Source organism: Staurois parvus, unplaced genomic scaffold, assembly GCF_062004578.1.
Source record: "Staurois parvus isolate SC_StPar_1 unplaced genomic scaffold, SC_StPar_1.0 ptg000389l, whole genome shotgun sequence".
Taxonomy (NCBI): domain Eukaryota; kingdom Metazoa; phylum Chordata; class Amphibia; order Anura; family Ranidae; genus Staurois; species Staurois parvus.
In genome coordinates, this window is record NW_028318185.1 from 3677913 (window position 1) to 3698317 (window position 20405).

General features: G+C 41.9%; 1 protein-coding gene across 1 annotated transcript in view; it reads left to right on the forward strand.

Moving 5' to 3' along the window:
* Nucleotides 1–20405, forward strand: part of TG (thyroglobulin) — a 439344-nt gene that overhangs the window by 388262 nt on the left and 30677 nt on the right. Inside the window, exons 44-45 of the mRNA XM_089685945.1 lie at nucleotides 9349–9530; nucleotides 19902–20009. Of these exons, the coding sequence (XP_089542071.1) occupies nucleotides 9349–9530; nucleotides 19902–20009 (290 nt within the window). The remainder of the gene's footprint in view (nucleotides 1–9348; nucleotides 9531–19901; nucleotides 20010–20405) is intronic.

Here is a 20405-nt window from a genome sequence, read left to right on the forward strand (position 1 = left end):
TCTGTACAATGGTTTTATGCAGAGTAGCCCCAATCCTCCTCTTCATGGGTCCCCTGCCAGCTCTCCTGGCCCCTCCTCCCTGCTGAGTGCTTACTCGCTCCTGAGCCAGCTCTGTGGCTCCCTCCTCACTGCTTGATGTGATTGACAGCAACAGGAGCCAATAGCTCCCACTGCTGTGTCTCTGGGAGAGAGGCGGGAGAGCCGCAACTCTCATGCACATGGCTGGATCAAGTTTGGACTTAGACAAGTATTAGGGGGACGGAGGGAAAAAAACTGCACTCTGAAGGCTTTTTTTACCTTCATGCATAGAATGCATGAAGGTAAAAAAAACCTTCAGCCTTTCCTAACATCACATGTAGATTGAAGCTCATCCCTTTAAATTTAAATGAAACCGCAAATACAAAGTAGCAATAATGTTACGTTGTGTTTCTGCATTACTTTGCTAAACAGTGTTTACAAACATTGATCATGTTAACTTTTAATAGCAGTGGCTTGATTCTGTTGTTGTATTTACACAGCAAGTCACGGCTGTCAGTTTGACAACTGGGCATTGGCAGTAAAAGTGGATGCAAGGAGAAAGAGACCGGGCGTGCCATGTATGTCCTATGTATTGAGGTGTATGTAGCACAAGTAAAATACAAGCCTAGCTAATGTGGCTAACTGGTTACACTTCCACCTGGCAGTACTAGGGTCGTTGGTTCGAATCCCAACCACAGCACCACCTGCCTGGAGTTTGCATGTTCTCCCTGTGCCTGTGTGGGTTTCCTCTGGATACTCCAGTTTCCTCCCACACTCCAAAGACATGCTGGTAGGTGAATTGGATGCTGTCCAAATTGGCCCTAGTATGTAAGAAAGTAAGTTAGGGACCTTAGATTGTACACCCCTTGAGGGTTAGGGACTGATGTGAATGTACAATATGTATATAAAGTGCTGCATAAATTGACAGTGCTATATAAGTACCTGAAATAAATTGACATAGAGCTGTACTAATTTGTCACTTTTTTTCCTGGAATTCAGCCCAAGATTCTAAGTTTTAATTCACAAGACTGTAACCCTCTAGTCGCTGACCTTTCCGGGAGCACGGTGACTTGTTGTGCCAGTAAGGGCAGTTTTTCTAGGAAGGTACACTTGTACTATACAGTCTGTATCTCTTGGCACATCTGTCACATGTGACCGCTATCAGGACTTATGTGAGGAAATATGTTCCATTAGTCAGCATAGATTTTTTTTCACATTGTTGCTGCTGTCAGAGATCGGAATAGACCAGAACAGATATTATTCTTTTTTTTTGTTATCTCTTAACAATACGCATATGCAAATATGAGTTCTGCGGCTGTAATTATGCTGCAATTATTTTGTGTCCAATTGAGGAAGAGTTTTCTTTGTAAGACGACCTAAAGAGTTCATTCACTTTTACCAAAAAACTGCAGGTAAGGGCTTGCGTGTAGATAAAAGCCGTGCAGCTTTGACCAAAATTAAATAGTAGCAGAGTTCCACCGAAAAGTGACCCCCATCTCCCTCCAGCCCTCCGCTGCCACATTTGGCACCTTTTGGGGTGGGGGAGTGGGTACACTTCCGGCTGAGTTTGTACAGTAGGAAACCAGCTGTGAAGCCACAAGGCTTCACTGCTGGTTTCCCTTAGTCAAGATGGCATTGCACAATCCCAATGCTCACGTTCCTGCATCGAGAACAAGTGGGTGCTGCGGTGACAATGGGCTGGAACCTAGAAGAATCAAAGGAGAAGAATGTCACCAGCACACCGAGGATCTCAAGTATGGGTCCAAAGCTCTAATAAACAATCACATAGTTACAGCAAGAGCAATGTTGCTTTTGCTGTAACAATGTGATTGCTTTATAAAGCTTTGGATCCATACTGGAGATCCTCAGGGTGCTGGTGGCATTCTTCACCTCAGTCAAGATAGCAGTGCCAGCACCCAACAGCCAATTGAAGAATTGGGGAGAGGACACCGCTGGATGCCTGGACAGGTAAGTACCCTAATATTAAAAGTCAGTAGCTACAGTATTTGTAACTGCTGACTTTTTTTTTGGGAGGAGGGGCCAGGGGCCGGAACACCGCTTTAAATAATGGCCTTGCTACAGGTGTAGGCCATTGATGTACCTTCCAAAGCCTGCCTAAAAGACTTTCCCACTACAATATACAACAATTTTGAAAATGGACCTAACATCAGATATACCTGTTCATATTAGGTGCAGTATTGTAAGTAATGGTTTTATTGTAACACTTTCAGGTATTTATCCCCCCCATCCCCCCCCAGACAATGCCTTCATCTGCTTTTCTCTCCAGAAGGATGGAGCCCTAGTTGTTCAGGCATCGTCCTGGGTTAGCATCTAATTTTTGCACAGTGATGAGCAGGGGCGGACTGACAACTCATGGGGTCCCCAGGCAATAGGGGATCATGGGGCCCCTGTGTCCTTGCCCAAACTCAAAAAAGCCTATGAAAAAGGTACCAGGAGCATCTCATGGGGTCCCCTACTGACCCCAGGCCCTCGGACAGTGCCCGAGTTTCCAAATGGTCAGTCTGCCTCTGGTGATGAGCAACAGTTCTAAACTGGCGTGCTGTGGAACTCTAGGGCTCCTTAGAAGATGCCAGGGGTTTCTTGAGCTGTGGCTGATTGACTTGCTATTTGTAATTCTTGTGTAGTTCCAGGACCAACACCACTTGCCATAACCAGCAACATACCACCAGTTATCTTTTTAGCTGTCTTTAAGGGTGGCATTCTCAGCGCCATTTTATGGATTGATTTCGTCCTAATGACCACCAACATAAAGAACATTTTCCCCATTGACCCCCAATGAATTGGTTTTAGTAAGGGTTCCACAAGACCTGAAAATTATTTTAGGGGTTCCTCTGGGGGTAAAAAGGTTGAGAAAGACTGAGCTAAGGTTTTGGTCAAACCCAGTTTAGCCAGAACTCACATGATAGCATGGCACTGGCCCAATTAGCTGCAGTTAGAGAATTCCCCACCCCACAGCTGTATGTAACAAAATGGCCAGGATGCTGTTGACATTATTGACCAAACATGGCCACATTTGATCAATGACTGTCTAATATGGCAATATCAGATATGGCCATATCTGGAAACAAGATATCAGCCAGCACCCTTGCCCCTTTCTTACATGTGGCTGTGGGGTGGGGAATTCCGGAATCTGATTGACCTGCTACTCTGTGATAGCTTCCTTTTGGTTTGGACCATACTGGGTTTGGCTTAAACCATAGCTCATCATCATTCCTGAACTGAGATGCCAGCTCAGACGACACAATCATCCCATGGCTTGCTCAAAGATGCCTTTTCTGAATTATGATTCTGTTGCTTTATATTGGGACATATCAGGAATATATTCATGCACACTTGAAAAATTATGACCGGTCAACATCAAGGCAAGTTTACATGAACAGGTCATGCTGAAGGGCCTTATACCTTAGAGCTCCCAATGGTATTCCTCAGTTATTTTGGCTTACTCAGTTTAGCATTAATTTCAGTAAAATGGCATTCTGTTCGACATTCTACACAATAGAGCTGCTATGAACGTTCTTTTTACAAGTCAAACACTTTTTACTGTGAAACCCAACATTGTTCTGTGACCCAGAAAAACACCAGAAAACAGGAAAGGGAGAACTGAATATTCCAAACCTTGATCTACCCAATGGAATGTTTTGGAACAAATTGTACTTTATGGAAATGAAGATTCAATTGTTCATTAAAAGTCTTTTTTTAAACTCATAACTAGGGGCGAGCTGACCATTTGGAAATTTGGTCACTTCCCGAGGGCCGGGGTCAGTAGGGGGCCCCATGAGATGCCCCTGGTACCTTTTTCATAGGCTTTTTTGAGTTTGGGCAAGGACATAGGGGCCCCATGATCCCCTATTGCCCGGGGTCCCCATGAGTTGTCAGTCCGCCCCTGCTCATAACTCCTTTCTGCTAGCTACCACTGTTGCTATAAGTGGTTCCTAATCCCGGTAGGCAGGCTCCTAATCATGTAGTCACTGCTGTGGCCAGCCAGGCATGGAATTTTTACCTGCCAAGGTGTTTACAATGCAGGAGGCCACCACCGTCAGAGGTGGCCTCCTGCATTGTACATAGGTTTAGCTTAGTGTATGTGGGATTTTTTTAGATCCACCTTTTCCAACCTTTTTACCCCAGAGGAACCCTTGAAATATATTCAGATCTCAGGGAACCCCCCGATAAGATTAGGACATCAGGGGTCATTGGGAAAATGGCACTTACACTGGTGGTAGAAAGTGGAATGAATGTTAGCCTTAGAGGGGTAGCCAGAATGACACCATTGCAGTCATACTGCTGGCTCTGCTAAGTGTCATTGGACCTGGAACTATGTAGGCACCATTAGATGGGAGGACAGTTAGCCACAGCTCAAGTAACACCTAGCCAACCCTGGAGGAACCCTGGTTGAGAATGGCTGTTATAGATAAATCTATAAAAAAAAAAGAAAGAAAGAAAAAGTACATGTATCAACAAAGCTCTCAAAACACAAAAAAGCTGTCCAACAAGACCCATAAAAAAAACATTTATAACATTGTGAAAAGATTATCATTTAGGTGACACCTAAGAAGGTAAGATACATCTTCCTCTATGCAACAAGTTGAAATGTTTGGAGTTTTGAAATGTTTGCCTGAACCTGTGAATAGGGACATATTGAACTGATATTTTCACTAAATTGTTCACTCTTAAGCTGACCATACATGGTTAGATTTCCATTTGAATGTCTATATGGTAACTACAAAAAAATGTTGGTTGGAACATTTTTTCTTGCTAGCGAGTCAATTTAATTTGAAAATTTAAAGAAGAATCCCATGTATGGATATTTTTACATAGTTACACTTGGTTTAATGTGGACTTACTATGCATATACCGTATCTGTGGGATTCCTCTGGAAGCTGGAAATCACGGTAGTAAATACCACTACTCCAGAGGTCCCCAGTTTCTTCCAGGTCCTGTGTTGAGTGGCTGCCTTGCTGCATTTTAAAAACAGCAGGTCAGCCGCTTGGAGATTCAGCAATCGCATTGAATTTTGAATGCAAAGAGTTCACTGATTAGACGGGGGTGGACTGTATAACATCATTGCCCTAACTCTCCACCTCGTCCAATCAGAGAACACTTTGCATACATTAGGAAAATGCAATGTGATCACTGAATGGCACTTATGCCGAGTTGCCAACCTCCTGCATTCACAATGAAGCAAGGGAGCCACTCAGCATGGGATCCAGAATCTAGTGGAGATCATTGAAGTATCGGTGTCTAATACAGTGATTTCCAGCTTTTAGAGGGGATCCCATAGGTATGGTATACACATAGTTAAAAAGGTCCAAGGTGGACCAATGTAAGTACATAAAGATATACCATACCTGGAATTCTTCTTTAAAGTTTAGGCCAGATTTGCCATTTGAATGGAATCCCAAATGTATTAAACAGGTTCCATTACAATATGTACATTTTTTTCCCGAATGAAAACCACATTCATAGTTAGAATTTTGTTTGATTGAGAAAAATTTTCCATTCTGCTCCATTTCATTTTCTCCTCACTATGGTAGAACATGAACATCAATTTGAACCCCTAACCAAAAGGAAGTTGAACAAGTGTTCCAAAAATTCAAATTTTAAAATGAAATTCTACTGGTGTGTGGCCAGCTTTACTTGGTGGATTCTACCTGAATCTGCCTTGAGTGGTTGACGAGTCCTTGATACACAAGATGCCCAGTTTTGCATCTACATTGCAGACTTTTGTGGACTACAATAATATTTGGATGGTGCCATATGTGTATATCTGTATCAGAAAGTTCCCTTGTATATTTGAAATGTTAATACTTCTTTGCTAATGCAAATTTCATATTGTTATGAGATCTCATCCTGTGGGTGGATTGCAGTACTTACCTCAATGAGGAAGCACTATTTGATACAACTTATAAGAAATCTGCATGAGTCAAGTATTGTGTGACCTGTTTGTAATACAACATTATATCACGCTGTTATTTACGTAAACGCGGACGTATAGAACATACATCCTTGATGATGACATATTATTAAAGGGTGACCATTGTCACTGATGCAGAAAGTGATGGAAAATACCAAATTTTAGTGTTGCCCCAGAAGAAGAGGTGAGGTGAAATATTCCATGTGGGACATGAAATATATTTTGAAATACAGTATATTGAATATGGCCAAAATTGTAGCATTTCAAGTAAATGGCAATATATTTGGGAAGAATATTTTTAAAATATATTTCAAATATATTTTTCTTCCATATGGATCATATGTGCATTCCCCATAATGGTCAGCTCCATCTAGTGCCCATAGTGTGGTATTTTCCTTATTGTGATATTTTAGGAAAACACTGCGTTATGCCCTCTAAGTGGAACTGGTGATCATAGAAAATACTCACTTATTAGATATACTATGGTGATCATTTGCAATGGCCGTGTGAACGCACACCATTTTTTAAAATAAAAAGACCCCTTTAAGTTCTAAGACTTTTTTAAATTGGATTTATGGTGATGAGCCCTGAATTTTATTTATTTGCATTTGTGTGTATATAAATATATATATATATATATATATATATATATATATATATATACACACACACACACACTGTATACACTGTTCAAAAAAATGAAAGGAACACTTTGAAAACACATCAGATCTCAATGGGGACAAATCTCCTGCTGGATCTCTATACTGACATGGACTGGGTAATGTGTTAGGAACGTAAGGATGCCCCATCGTTTGATGGAAATGAAAATTATCAACCTACAGAGGACTGAATTCAAAGACACCCCGAAAATCAAAGTGAAATAATGATGCAGCAGGCTAGTCCATTTTGCTGAAATTTCATTGAAGCAACTCAGAATGGTCCTCAGTAGTTTGTATGGCTCCCACGTGCTTGTATGCATGCCTGACAACATCGGGGGAGGCTCCTAATGAGACGACGGATGGTGTCCTGGGGGATTTCCTCCCAGATCTGGGCCAGGGCATCACTGAGCTTCTGGACAGTCTGAGGTGCAACCTGGCGGCGATGGACCGAAACATATCCCAGAGGTGTTCTATTGGGTTTAGGTCAGGCGAGCGTGGGGGTCATTCAATGTCATCAATTCCTTCATCCTCCAGGAACTGCCTGCATACTCTCACCACATGAGGTTGGGCATTGTCGTGCAGCAGGAGGAACCCAGAACCCACTGCAACAGCGTAGGGTCTGACAATGGGTCCAAGGATTTAATCCTGATAGCTAATGGCAGTAAGGGTGCCATTGTGTACCTTCTAGCAGGGGCGGACTGACAACTCATGGGGCCCCCGGGCAATAGGGGATCATGGGGCCCCTGTGTCCTCGCCCACACTCAAAAAAGCCTATGAAAAAGGTACCAGGGGCATCTCATGGGGCCCCCTACTGACCCCGGGCCCTCGGGCAGTGCCTGAGTTTCCAAATGGTCAGTCAGCCCCTGCCTTCTAGTAAGTAGTTATTTGGCTATTTTATTAATAAATACTTTTAATATACTGAAATTAGGCTGGTGCCCCCTTGTGTTCCTTTAAATGAGGTAAAGCTCAACTTTGCAAAGAATACCCAATCACATGGAAGGAGAATTGAAAAAAAAAAACAACATTTCTGCTTGCACATGATTAGATGATGGAAGTCAGCAGAGCTTCAGCTCATTTACTAAAATCTGGAGCAACTGCACTTTACAAAGTGCATAGTCTATTTGCCTTTAGTAAATCAACCCCTATATTTTTAACACAGATCTGCTTATTTGACAGAAAAAGCCCCTTGCAGTATATCAGCAAATGTTCACTTCTAACAGTCCAGAGCTATCTTACTTACATGGGAAAACTTTCTGAGATGAGAAAGAGGGACACGGTTTAGTATACAGTATATAGATAAAGGACATATTTCCTAATTATCCCTCTATGCATAATTAATTTGCCAACAATTATTGGTTAAACTCACACGTGCTTTTTTAGCACTACTACTTTTGCTTTAACCAGTTTTTTTTTTTACATAACAGGTGGAAAAAATAAAAGGTTGTGTAGCGCTACTTCTAGGTAGCTAGGTTTATTGTGTTTGTTAATCAGAGGCTGGAAAGCAGCCTGGGATGAGTAAGCCTTAGAGTGAGGTAGAGAGGTCACCTCAGGACCTACAGGTCAGGGCTTCTGGAGCCCTCCCACCATTCCAGAAACTTGGAGAACTTTCTGGAAGAGGGGCGGAGGAGGACCATATTTGCACGTTTAGGGGAACTTGGCCATTCCCCAAGCAGGAGGCTGGGCATAGTGACCAGAGACAACCCTTAAGTGTGACAGAGCCTGAGCAGCAGAGGATTCAGGTGGAAGATGGATTGAGAGAAGGCTGGAGAGCAGAGCCTGGGAGGGGAGCCTACCTGGAGGCAGGGTGCTGGAAAGGAGGTTTGCCACTGCCCAGTGTCCTAGGGAGGACATCCTGAGCAGCAGTGAAGGAGCCAGTCCACCGTAAGGCCTGAAGGCAGCCACAAACCCACCACATTGACAGAACTGGACAGTGTGAGTACTCCTATACCCCCTGGGCCAAATAAAGGGAGAGGGCGGTCAGGTGCAGGACCCAACTAGCTCTCATCCGGGACTACTACATTGCTAGATCTTGGAATCCCTTGCCCAGTGATACCCTCAGTACAGCTGGGTGAAAACAAAAGAAGGTGGTACACCAAAGGGACTTTGGAGCTCCTTCAAGAGACAGTGCAATTTTTGCAAATCTACATTTTGTACAGTGTACAGGTTGCTAAGACGTCTGTCCTCACGTTTACAGTCCCTTCGACATCCCATATACCCCTAGACCCAATCCAAGTTGTTAGCCCTTCAATAAAACCAACTGAAAACCAGCTCAAGGACTGTATTATTGATTCTTGGTGCAAGATGTTGTAAAATGCGTGTTGCCTGGCTGTGCAGAGCTTAGTGGGACCCAATCAAATCCAGCGGCCCTCAAGATGGTAACACACAAAATTAGATAAAGTATTTTTTTTTCAAGAAGTCTATACAGCAAACCAAAAAGAACTGAGCAGAAAAGAGGGACAGAGAGTTTGAGTTATAAAAGAGGGAAAGTTTATTTACATATGGGGGCTATGCATAATCCAGAATCTAGAAGAATGGGGCCAACTCTGTGGGCCATACTAAGAGCACAGTTTCTAAAGAATTACAGTATAGTTGTCCTCTTATTTATAGTAGATTCCTCCATAGACACAGTAATTGTTTCTCTAATCTAACCTAACCTTCTAATGCAATGTAGCCATAGTGATGGTTTTACTATTACTGCCTGGGGAACAGCTATGTAGAAAATGTCTTCTGTTCCATCAGAGATTTGAAGAAAGCCAAGGCAGAGGAGACAGCAAGATGTCTTTCTACCAGGCTCTGCAGAACTCTTTAGGTGGAGAAGAGATGAATCCGCTAGTCCAAGAGGCCGCTGTTTGGTTCTACTCTCTTCAGCATTCCACTGATGACTATTCCAGCTTTTCCAGAGCTTTGGAGAACTCCACGCGGTAAGTGGCGCCTTCTGAGATTTTCAGCTGTAATAATCTATGGTGGCTTCCATAACTGTGCTTCCACACTGTCAAAGCCTAGATGTTTAGTCATATTGCTCTTGTCTCCAGGACAGGAAATCTGGGGAATTAAAAAATAATAATGACAGAAATTTTAACCTATTAACCCTATTCTACCCCATAGACACATCAGGAAGTGAGAGGAATGATCTCTTAAGCAACATAAATCTCTTCTTAGACAGTTGCTACTAGAATAAGTCACCGTTGGAAAATTGACCCTACCTCCTGTTCTAGTGACAGCTGTATTTTCAGTTTCCCATTACTCTTTGTCCCAATGTCAATGGTCACCAGGATAAATAGAGAGAGAGAATCCAGCAAACAAATGGCTGTATGCACACTTTCAGACTCATTTTTTAACCAATCCGTAGTATTATTTTGTTAATAATCTCAGACCGCTTGGTTCGGTGAGGGCCGAACTACATTTTACTGTTGAGGTGCATTCTGGTATGTTAACGCACTGCCATGAATTTTGAATGCTCCTGAACACACATGCATTGCAAATGTTCCATTAAGCATGCTACCGAAGTCCTGGGCCCTTACCAAAGAATGGGCCCTTACAGATATTGCACAGCCCATGTCTAGCCTTAGACCAGTATTTCTCAACCTTTTTTTTCACTCAAGGCACCTTTTAAAATTATGGACAGTCTTCAAGCAACCCATTTTAAAATGGAGTGCCTCTAGAGTCTCTAGACTGTCCATAATTTTAAAAGGGCACCCAATTCTAAAATGTGAAAAACTATTCTAATAGTTTTATATAACTCAGCAACATCCACACATGTAGGACACCCAACATTAGAGGTGATTTATTCTTCCAAAGAAAATACACTTTCACTCACTGGTACTGACTAGTATTCCGATGTTTCTCTTCTCCCTCAGTTTTTCTCCATCACTGAGCTAATGTGACCGCAGCACTAATGGAGAGGGGCGGGGGAGGGTCAAACTAGGATGCTGTACAGGCAACCTACATCCTCCTTATCAACTGATGATGTCATTGGTTATCAGGCCGTCGGCTAGAAGGTCGTAATGGTGCACAATGAAAACCTGTGGCTTTGTGTAACTAAAAGGCAGGATTGTTCCACCCACTGGATTTTATACAAGTTTTGGGCAATTTTTAGACATTTTGCCAAGGTACCCCTGAAGAGACCCCAAGGCACCCCAGGGTGCCTGGGCAACCTGGTTGAGAAAGGCTGCCTTAGACCATTATCATTCCGTTTCATGTGTGTTGGAAGATGATGCATCTGCATTGACAGTGCACCGCTGTCCCTACAGGTCTCTCTACGTAGAACAAATACTAAGCATTAGCAGTAGAGAGCCTGAACTTCCCTCTAACCACAGCGGGCCGGATGTGTGATATGACCTCAGTTACATTAATACGCAAATAGTCCTGTACATAATTCCCCGGAGATGTGACACTTTTTCTGCACTTGTGCTAGTTGGTACAAAAATTACTGCATTTTAGTTGAGGTTTCATAATGTACTACTGCATATGGTGTCACCTGAAATTATAATTCCTTTTTTTACCTTTCTTTTTAACCTGGATGGTCATGTAAGCATCCAAAATCCTATACATTGGGCATGTGTTTGCCTTTTCTGCTGCTTTTCTTCCTTTTAAAACTGAATTCCAGGCAGAACTATATTGTAATTTAACCCCTTTGCGCCGAACCTCCCGGCCCTTTAAGAGTTTCAGAAACAGGGAGATGGGTGGGGTTTTAGGGTCATGTGACCACCGTGATTCGCCATCACATGATCGGAAAAGGTCCCGATTGCAAGGGGAGATCGGGACCTTTCCGTGAGTTACAGACATACATGCTGGGAGCGCGCAGGGCGCGCGCTCTCAGTACATATGTATTTTCTAATGGCACGCAAATATGTGGCCGCTCTGTGTCAAGGCTCAGACACCGAGAGGCCGCATATTTGCATGCGCTCGGTGTCTAGGGGTTAAAGTGGTTGTAAGCCCTCAGGTATACCCTTTGAAGTGATTGGTCTCAGGTGATACACAAAGATGAAACAAATCATCCCACATAAGTTGTACCCAGGGGCGGACTGAAAACTCATGGGGCCCCCGGGCAATAGGGGATTATGGGGCCCCTGTGTCCTTGCCCAAACTCAAAAAAGCCTATGAAAAAGGTACCAGGGGCATCTCATGGGGCCCCCTACTGACCTCGGGCAGTGCCCGAGTTTCCAAATGGTCAGTCCTCCCCTGGTTGTACCTGTTTATCTACGGCCATTCAACATCCAAAATTTTTAAAGTTAGTCTTAACATCCAGAAAGCAGCAAGGTGAGAAGAGAATCTCTACCGAGGTTCAGTGCTGACTATGTCATTCCCACTTGCCGTGGGGGGGTCACTCCCTCTGCTGAGGGGTCTTGAGCAAAGAGCCAATCACCACACGTATAAAAACATCCAGAAAGCAGGGGGTGGGGAGCTGCAGTTACACTCTGCAGAGCTTAATGAGAGCTGATTGGAGAGTAGGGACACATCCCCTTTCACACAGCACTGGAACACAGCTGAGGCTGTCAATCACAGGCTGCATGCTGGAGCTCCCACCCATGTCACCATTTTCCCTTGGTGTCAGGAAAACCTGTCAGAAGTGATTTATACTGATAGAAGAGGAACGAGGCAGCAGATAGAAATGACACTTAGTGCTCTGGATTGAGACAAGCACACACTATAGCGTGGAAAAGCTTTGGTCATATTTCATGCCTGACGTCTACAACCAGTTTAATAGAAGTAAATTTTTTACCTTTTTCCAACAAGATCATGGTATGGTGATAAGGTAAGTACCTGGTCTGACCTTCCCACTTACTGTGTATCCACCACACACACACCCAGGTCACTGACCCGTACATTAATTCCCAGTGCTAACTCTTGTAATCACGCATGCCATCTAGTGGCCATAATGAGCCATTTTTCCAATGTAGGTATTTACAAAGAAACTTCCACATAACAGCCGCTAGATGGCACTTACAATCGTAGGAAATAATTATATTACACAGAATACGGCACATTTAATGGGAGCTGTGCAGATCTTGGTCACATTTATTCAGTGAACTGTTGAAACATACACTCCTACGTGATGTAGCATCTTTTGATATCCCTTCTCATGGGGTCTAGGGATTCCAAATTCTTCATGTATGCAGCAGTATCACTGGAGTTTAAATGGTGAGTATTTACAAATTTTTTTTTTTAATTGCACAATTATTTTTTCTTTATTAAAGAAACAAGGATGTCAACTTAGCAATGTGAATGTAAGCAAATAAGGTGAAGTTATATTCACTTTGAAGAATTAATCATGTGCAAGCACATTATTGAATATTTAAAGATTTTTATTATAAAAGTATAACTAAAGGCAAAAGGCTTTTTAGTTTTAGGTAGGGTGGAGAAGAATTAGAACACCTGTCAGGTTTTTATTGCTGTCCGTGCCCCCGTTTGGGAGATTTCCCCTCTCCCTTTGCCCTGTTTACCGTTATCATTGAAAGCGAAGGGAAAAAAATCCCAAATTTTGGGTTGTCCCTAATACAGGTATAAAAGGAAAATATTTCAATGGGGACACTAGTTCTGGTGACAACTAAACTTTGGAGGAATTTCTTCTCATTTCCTGTTTTGGGTATGGTACAGGAAGTGAAAGGCAAAAAAAAACCTGACTAGAGTCAAAACCCTTCTTTACTCTATTCAAAAAAAAAATTGCCTTTAGTTGTAGTTTACCCATAACAACTTGATATAAAATAATGTTCTTTAGTAAGGATCATACATTCCACATTAATAATGATGCTACCAAAATTAGTGTGTGCTATAAATCCTTCCAGAATTGCTCCTGTTTCTTCTTGCTGGAGGCTGCCATTTTGCTGAAGCCCAGAGCCCCCGAGCAGCAGTAAATCTTTAGGCTGTCAGAAAATTGGCCTCTACAAATTTGGCAGAGTGCCTAAAAATAGTGGGCAACTGAGCATGTGCAGAGCAGGGTGAGACAGTGTATTACTAAATTTTAAACAGTTTAGGCACTTACTTTTAATGTTTTTCATAGCTATACCTGCAAAAAGGGCCAGTCTGAAGTGATCCAAGAGGAATTAATTTTCTTACTAACGTTCCCCTTTAACATTCACTTTACTAAGTCAACTGTCTATATTCCTTCAGTAAGTCAACCCCAATTTCTAAGCAAATGCATTGAAAACTCAAGTGTAGTATGCTGTCCAGGGGCGGACTGACCATTTGGAAACTCGGGCACTGCCCGAGGGCCCGGGGTCAGTAGGGGGCCCCATGAGATGCCCCTGGTACCTTTTTCTTAGGGTTTTTTGAGTTTGGGCAAGGACACGGGGGCCCCATGATCCCCTATTGCCCGGGGGCCCCATGAGTTGTCAGTCCGCCCCTGATGCTGTCCTACTAACAGTTAGCCGGCAGGTAGCTAACAAAACTGACAGAGGCAGCGTTGTTTTTCATTCCATTTCATTTAATTTTTTTTTTTAATGGTTGAACTGGATGGACTTTTGTCTTTTTTTTCAGCCAGACTAACTATGTAATTACTCCAAAACTGAATTTACTTCTGTGAATAGTTCTGTAAAGCCGCAATACAATCACATAAACTGAAGTTACAATATGCTTGTTTACATGTCTCGTACAAATGCATACAATGAGCATATTTCTTACAAACAGCTACCTACAAATCAAATAATTATAATGAAATGCAATCTAGATATATATGACTTAGACTTAGACAATGAAAGAATTAACAGGCATATGTGTGTCAAAGGGAGGAGGGAAGCCTTCCCTGTTGTGTTTTTTCTGAAGCTAAACTGAAAACTGGACTGATGTGTGAGTGAAACTTCCCGTTCCCTGTTTCAAAAAGAGTAGACTGCAATTGCAGTGAATGCCCAATAGATGGCTCCCTATTATGCACCATCATGAGAATTATACAGAACATGTACCATAGCTTCAGCTGATTGGGTTCTAAGCCCTCATTACACTATCCACACTCTAACTCTAATAAACTCTATCCAATACCAAGAAAAAAAGGTTTTGACATTCGAACTGCTTTGTTAATGGACATTTCTTACAAACATTGTATCTCCCTACCCTTTCTTAAAAAAATATTTTTTTTAATAAAAAAATTCAAAGAGATGGATTGACACTTCAGATTGCTGACATCAGGAGAAACCTGTTTGGTCAGTAGGCTTCTAATAACTGTTTCTGCTTGTTGCGATATTATTTCCCCCGAACGGGAGCACAATCTGCCTTCTGTCTTTAGGAGTTCATACGGGTCGGCCAGACGTAGAACGGGAATGTTTTATATCATGCACAAACATATACAGTGCATTATAGGAAACATGAAAGGGCCCCATTAAATGGTAGAATGTAGACGTGTCCCAGATACAGGCCTGGAGGTAGACTCTGGGCTACAATATTACACTGAGCTGACTCGCGTTTAATATATCAACGTAACATTTTCATAGTATTTTCTCAGCTTGAAATTCTTTGATCATCATCCGATGCCTGTATATTTCCTGTGTCAAGGTTATACACATAGATAAAGGGTAGGAGATATCCGGAATCAGTGTCTGGCTTTAGGACAGAAATATGATTGATAGATAGGTAGACAGATAGATAGATAGACAGACAGACAGACAGATAGTTATCAGATAGATAGATATCAGATAGATAGATAGAGAGATAGATAGGCAGATAGATATCAGATAGATAGATAGATATCAGATAGATAGATATCAGATAGATAGATAGAGAGATAGATATCAGATAGATAGATAGATGGATATTAGATAGATAGATAGATAGATAGATAGATAGATAGATAGACAAATAATGTAGCACTACCCCCTTAGGGATTGCGGATTAATTTGGGTCCCCCTATAGTCCTGCACAACCAGTCCTGCATTTTCCACACAGCTTTCATCCATAGACAGAAATCAGGACTTGAGCCTTGGTTTTGTTACTTTATTGAGAGAATTAGAACTTGGATGGGGTAAGGGGTGTATAGAATGCCCAAGGGAACTGAAATCTGAGGACAAACTTCCTGAACTATTCACAGCTTCTCTTCTCGGACACAGTCTCGGTTGGAGTGCTAGCCAGCAGCTCCAGTTGTACTACCTCAGACCCCAGATGAACTCCTCTTCACCCAACAATCTGGAGACTTTCTTATTGAGCAGAGGATCTGGCTCCTGTTTCTTTAAATGGGTAACAGTCACTAGTAGGGGGCTAATCTGGTTTCCCCCCAGAGTGCTTCTTCCCCTATCCGTCCAGGGGGTGTAGGTGTACTCACTCTGATCCTCTTCTGTACCACCTAGCGGAATGGCTGCTACTACCAGACTATCATCTGAGCTGCTCCTTCCCTGCCATACAGGTGGTCCTCTCTCAGGAGGCCAGTGGGTCCTGAGTTTTCCTCCTTTGTAGCTCCAGGCTCACAGGCAGACCCCATTCCACTAGGCCTCCTGACAGCCTTCCACCTCAACTTCACATCTTCCTCTCTCTTTCTTACACCCGGCTCTCCTGCTACTGAGCAGGTTCCAACACTTTTAAGGGTGTCCAGCCCCTTGCCATGCCTTCTGTTGGGGATTGGCTAAAATCCCTCAAAAGTGCAGCCAACCACTCCTCAGATCCACTCACTGCCTCCAAGGCCCTCCTTCTCCAAAAGCCTTAGAGCAGGGGGAAATTCCAGAGGGGCTGCCCTGCAGAGTCCCTCAGCCCTTACCAGAATTTGACCCCTCTGACTATCTCACCTGAGCTGCTAATCATCTCCTCTCTGGCCATCAGGGTCTGGCTCCCCTAACTAAACTAGGAGGGTGTGATAGATAGATAGATAGATATGGGTATAGAAAAGAATCCCCTTTAAAATAATCACATTTTGTTGCTTTGCAGCCTGAAATGAAGACAATTACAGTTTTTGTTTCATCCAGCTGTATTTACTTCGTGCAACTTATAATATCCAAGTGTAACATATAACACTGATATGTCAGAAATACATTGAAAATTTCAAAAACAGGATTGCTGAGTTGGAAAAAGCATCATCCCCTCCTGAAGGTGTAGCTAATCACCTTCTCAATAGCATACAAAGCCATTTGATACTGTAATCAGCTGTGGTCATTCTGATTAGGTCAGCATGAATAGAGCTTTCCTGGAGCATTTCAGTCCCTGATTGTGCAACTGAAGGAAACAATCCTCTATGGGAGGCAAGGCACTGTCAAAAGATCTCCGGGATAAAGTTGTGGACAGGCACAAGTGAGGAGATGGATACAAAATATTTTCAAAGGCTAGAAGCACAGTGAAGTCTATTATTAAGAAGTGGAAGGCATTCGGTACAACACAGACCCTCCCTGGATCAGGACTTCACTCCAAACTGGATGAAACAGCCAGGAGGATACTGGTAAGAGAGGCTACCAAGAGGCCTACAGCAACTCTGAAGCAGTTGCAGAAACTGATGACAAAGAGTGGTCATTGTGTGCGTGTGACAACAATATCACAAATTCTCCACAAATAGGGCTTGTATGGGAGGGTTTCAAGAAGAAAGGCCACATGCAGTCACGACTGAGTTTTCCCAAAATGCACCTTGAAGATTCTGAGGCCACAAGAAAAAAGTTGTTCTGGTCAGAGGAGACTAAAATTTAATGATTTGGCCTCAACACTAAATGATATGTCTGGCGGAAATCCAATCCAGCTCCCCATCCAAATCCCACCATTCCTACAGTAAAGCATGGAGGTGGGAATATCTTGTTATGGGGGGTTTCTCTGCAGAAGGGACTGGAGCACTTGTCAGGATAGAAGGAAAAATGGATGAGGCAACATAGCGTCAAATTCTTGAAGAAAATCTGCTGCCCTCTGCCAGAAAGTTGTCAATGGGAAGAAGGTTTACCTTCCAACATGACAATGACCCAAAGTACACAGCAAAAATAACAACATGGTGGTTGAAGGAGAAAACGTTGAAAGTCCTTGCATGGCCTAATCAGAGCCCAGACGTAAACCCCATTAAAAATCTGTGGAATGACTTGAAGACTGCAGTCCAGAAACGGTCACCATCAAATTTAACTGAACTTGAGCAGTTCTGTAAAGAAGAGCAGGCAAATATTGCAAAGTCTAGATTTGCACAGTTAGTAGAGACATAATACAACAAATTAAAGGCTGGAATTAAATCAAAAGGTGATACAACAAAATACTGACACAAGGGTAGTGATGGGCTGAACACCCCGTGTTTGGTTCGCGGTCGAACATTCCACCCTAATGAATGTTCGACCGCTAACTTCGAACTCAGTTCAAGTCTATGGGACTCAAACTTGTAAATTCAAAAGTGCAAATTTTGAAGGCCGTCTATGCAAGTTATTCGCCATAAAAAGGTAAAAAGGGTATGGGGACTCGGATACTGCCCTGAGGGACATGAATAGGTGAAAAAAAAAATTTCAAAAAGTACCGTTTTTTAAAGGGGCAGTCATTGTTCGTTGTTTAAAGTAAAAAAGAAAAAATTAAAAACTTCCTTTAAATAAAGGTTTAGGAGTCCAGTTATATGTTTTTTTGGTTTTTTTACAAATTAGAAAGATAACTTAACACCACATTTCAGGGTTGTAAGGTTCATACATTAGCTGAATAAAGGAAAACATGTTTGTAGTCCAAATCAGTAGAGAAGCCAAGTGGGACAACCATTGCTTCCATCTTAGATACAATATTGTGAGTGAGCACAGCTTCCCTAGGACAGGAAGCGTGTTACTGGCAGGATCTCAAGGTAAAAAATAAAGAAAATAATATACTTAAAAAAAGAAAACTATAGTAGCAAAAAAATCTAGGGATGGATAAGCTGGGATATATTACTTTTTTGTTTTACACGTGTGGGTAACCCTTAAAGTGGAATTTCTGCTTAACTATAACTATTCTTAAAAAGTCCCCTCCCCCCTCCTGCTATCTATCCTTCCTTTATTAAAAAAAGATCTGTATATTTACTTCTTTGCAGCCCTGGTCACAGTCACATGCAGGGGCGGACTGACAACTCATGGGGCCCCCGGGCAATAGGGGATCATGGGGCCCCTGTGTCCTTGCCCAAACTCCAAAAAGTCTATGAAAAAGGTACCAGGGGCATCTCATGGGGCCCCCTACTGACCCCGGGCCCTCAGGCAGTGCCCGAGTTTCCAAATGGTCAGTCCGCCCCTGGTCACATGATCCCACAGCTCCAGCAACCCTGCATCAGTGAGCGGCTGGCAGCAGGGGAAAGGAGGGAGCGCCGACTATGGCTGGGCTATAGGAGCAGGGGCTGACTGACCATTCGGAAACTCGGGCACTGCCCGAGGGCCGGGGTCAGTAAGGGGCCCCATGAGATGCCCCTGGTACCTTTCATAGTTTTTTTTGGGTGTGGTTTGCGTGTGGGTGAGCACACAGGGACCCCATGATCCCCTATTGCCTGGGGGCCCCATGAGTTGTCAGTCCGCCCCTGTATAGGAGCCTATGGGTGACATCACCACTCCTGGAATTCACAGCCATTGTTGAGTGCTCTCTCCCAGTCACTTGGCCTGGGTGGGCAGAATAGGTAGCAGGAGGGATATAGGGGAAGGTTTAAGAACAATTATGGTTACCCACATAGAAGAAAAATATATTTTAAATATATTTTAAAAATATTCTTCCCAAATATATTGATAGATATATTTGAAATACTACAATTTTGGCTGTATTCAATATATTTAAGAAAAAAAATATATATATAGATATATATATATATACATATACACACACACACTGTGTATACATATATATATTACAAAATGTATGAAAAATATTTTTAAAAATACATTTTCAAATATACTGTATGTCTTTAAAATACATTTAATTTAAATTTTTGGAGTGCATTTACAAATATATGTTAAAATTACTTTTTTATATGTGTAAAAAAATCTGAAGAATATATTTAAAAAATATATATTTAAAAAAATATATATTTTCCGTATGTTTTGGAATATATATAAAAAATGCATTTCAACATACAATATATATATATATATATATATATATATATATATAAATACATTTTGAAATATATCGAATACGGCCAAAATTTTAGCATTTCAAATATATGTCAATATATTTGGAAAGAATAGTTTTAAAATATATTTAAAATATATTTTTCTTCCATGTGGGTAGGCAGGAATACCACTGTAAGTGCAGCCTTTTGTCCAATATAAACAAGAATTTTGGGTTAAAGGAACCCATGGGGAAATGTGGGGTGTAGATAAGCTTTAATCAGCCAGTTGCATACACTGTCCACACATCTCTGCATTGTAGCAGAACTAACTGTAATATAATAGAATGTTGATATTTTCAATTTCATGTTGCAGGGACCACTTCATTGCATGTCCAGCAGTCAGAATGGCCGACCACTGGTCCAATAACTCCGAAGGTCATGTCTTCATGTATTACGTTCCTGAGACTTACTCACAGAGCAGGTGAGAACACACAGATAATAGATGGATACACATACAATATTATTATTATTATACAGGATTTATATATTATTATTATTATTATACAGGATTTATATTATTATTATACAGGATTTATATATTATTATTATTATACAGGATTTATATATTATTATTATTATACAGGATTTATATAGCACCAACAGTTTGCGCAGTGCTTTACAATATAAGGGAGACAGTACAATTACAATACATTTCAGTACAGAAGGAATATGAGGGCTCAGCTCGTGGAGCTTACAATCTAAAGCATGCTATAAAATCCTGCCCACTAAAATTTTTTTTTCTCTCCCTTTCATACTTAGACCAGGCCAAGCATAAAAGGACAATGTAAAAATGTATGCACATTATACTAAATACACT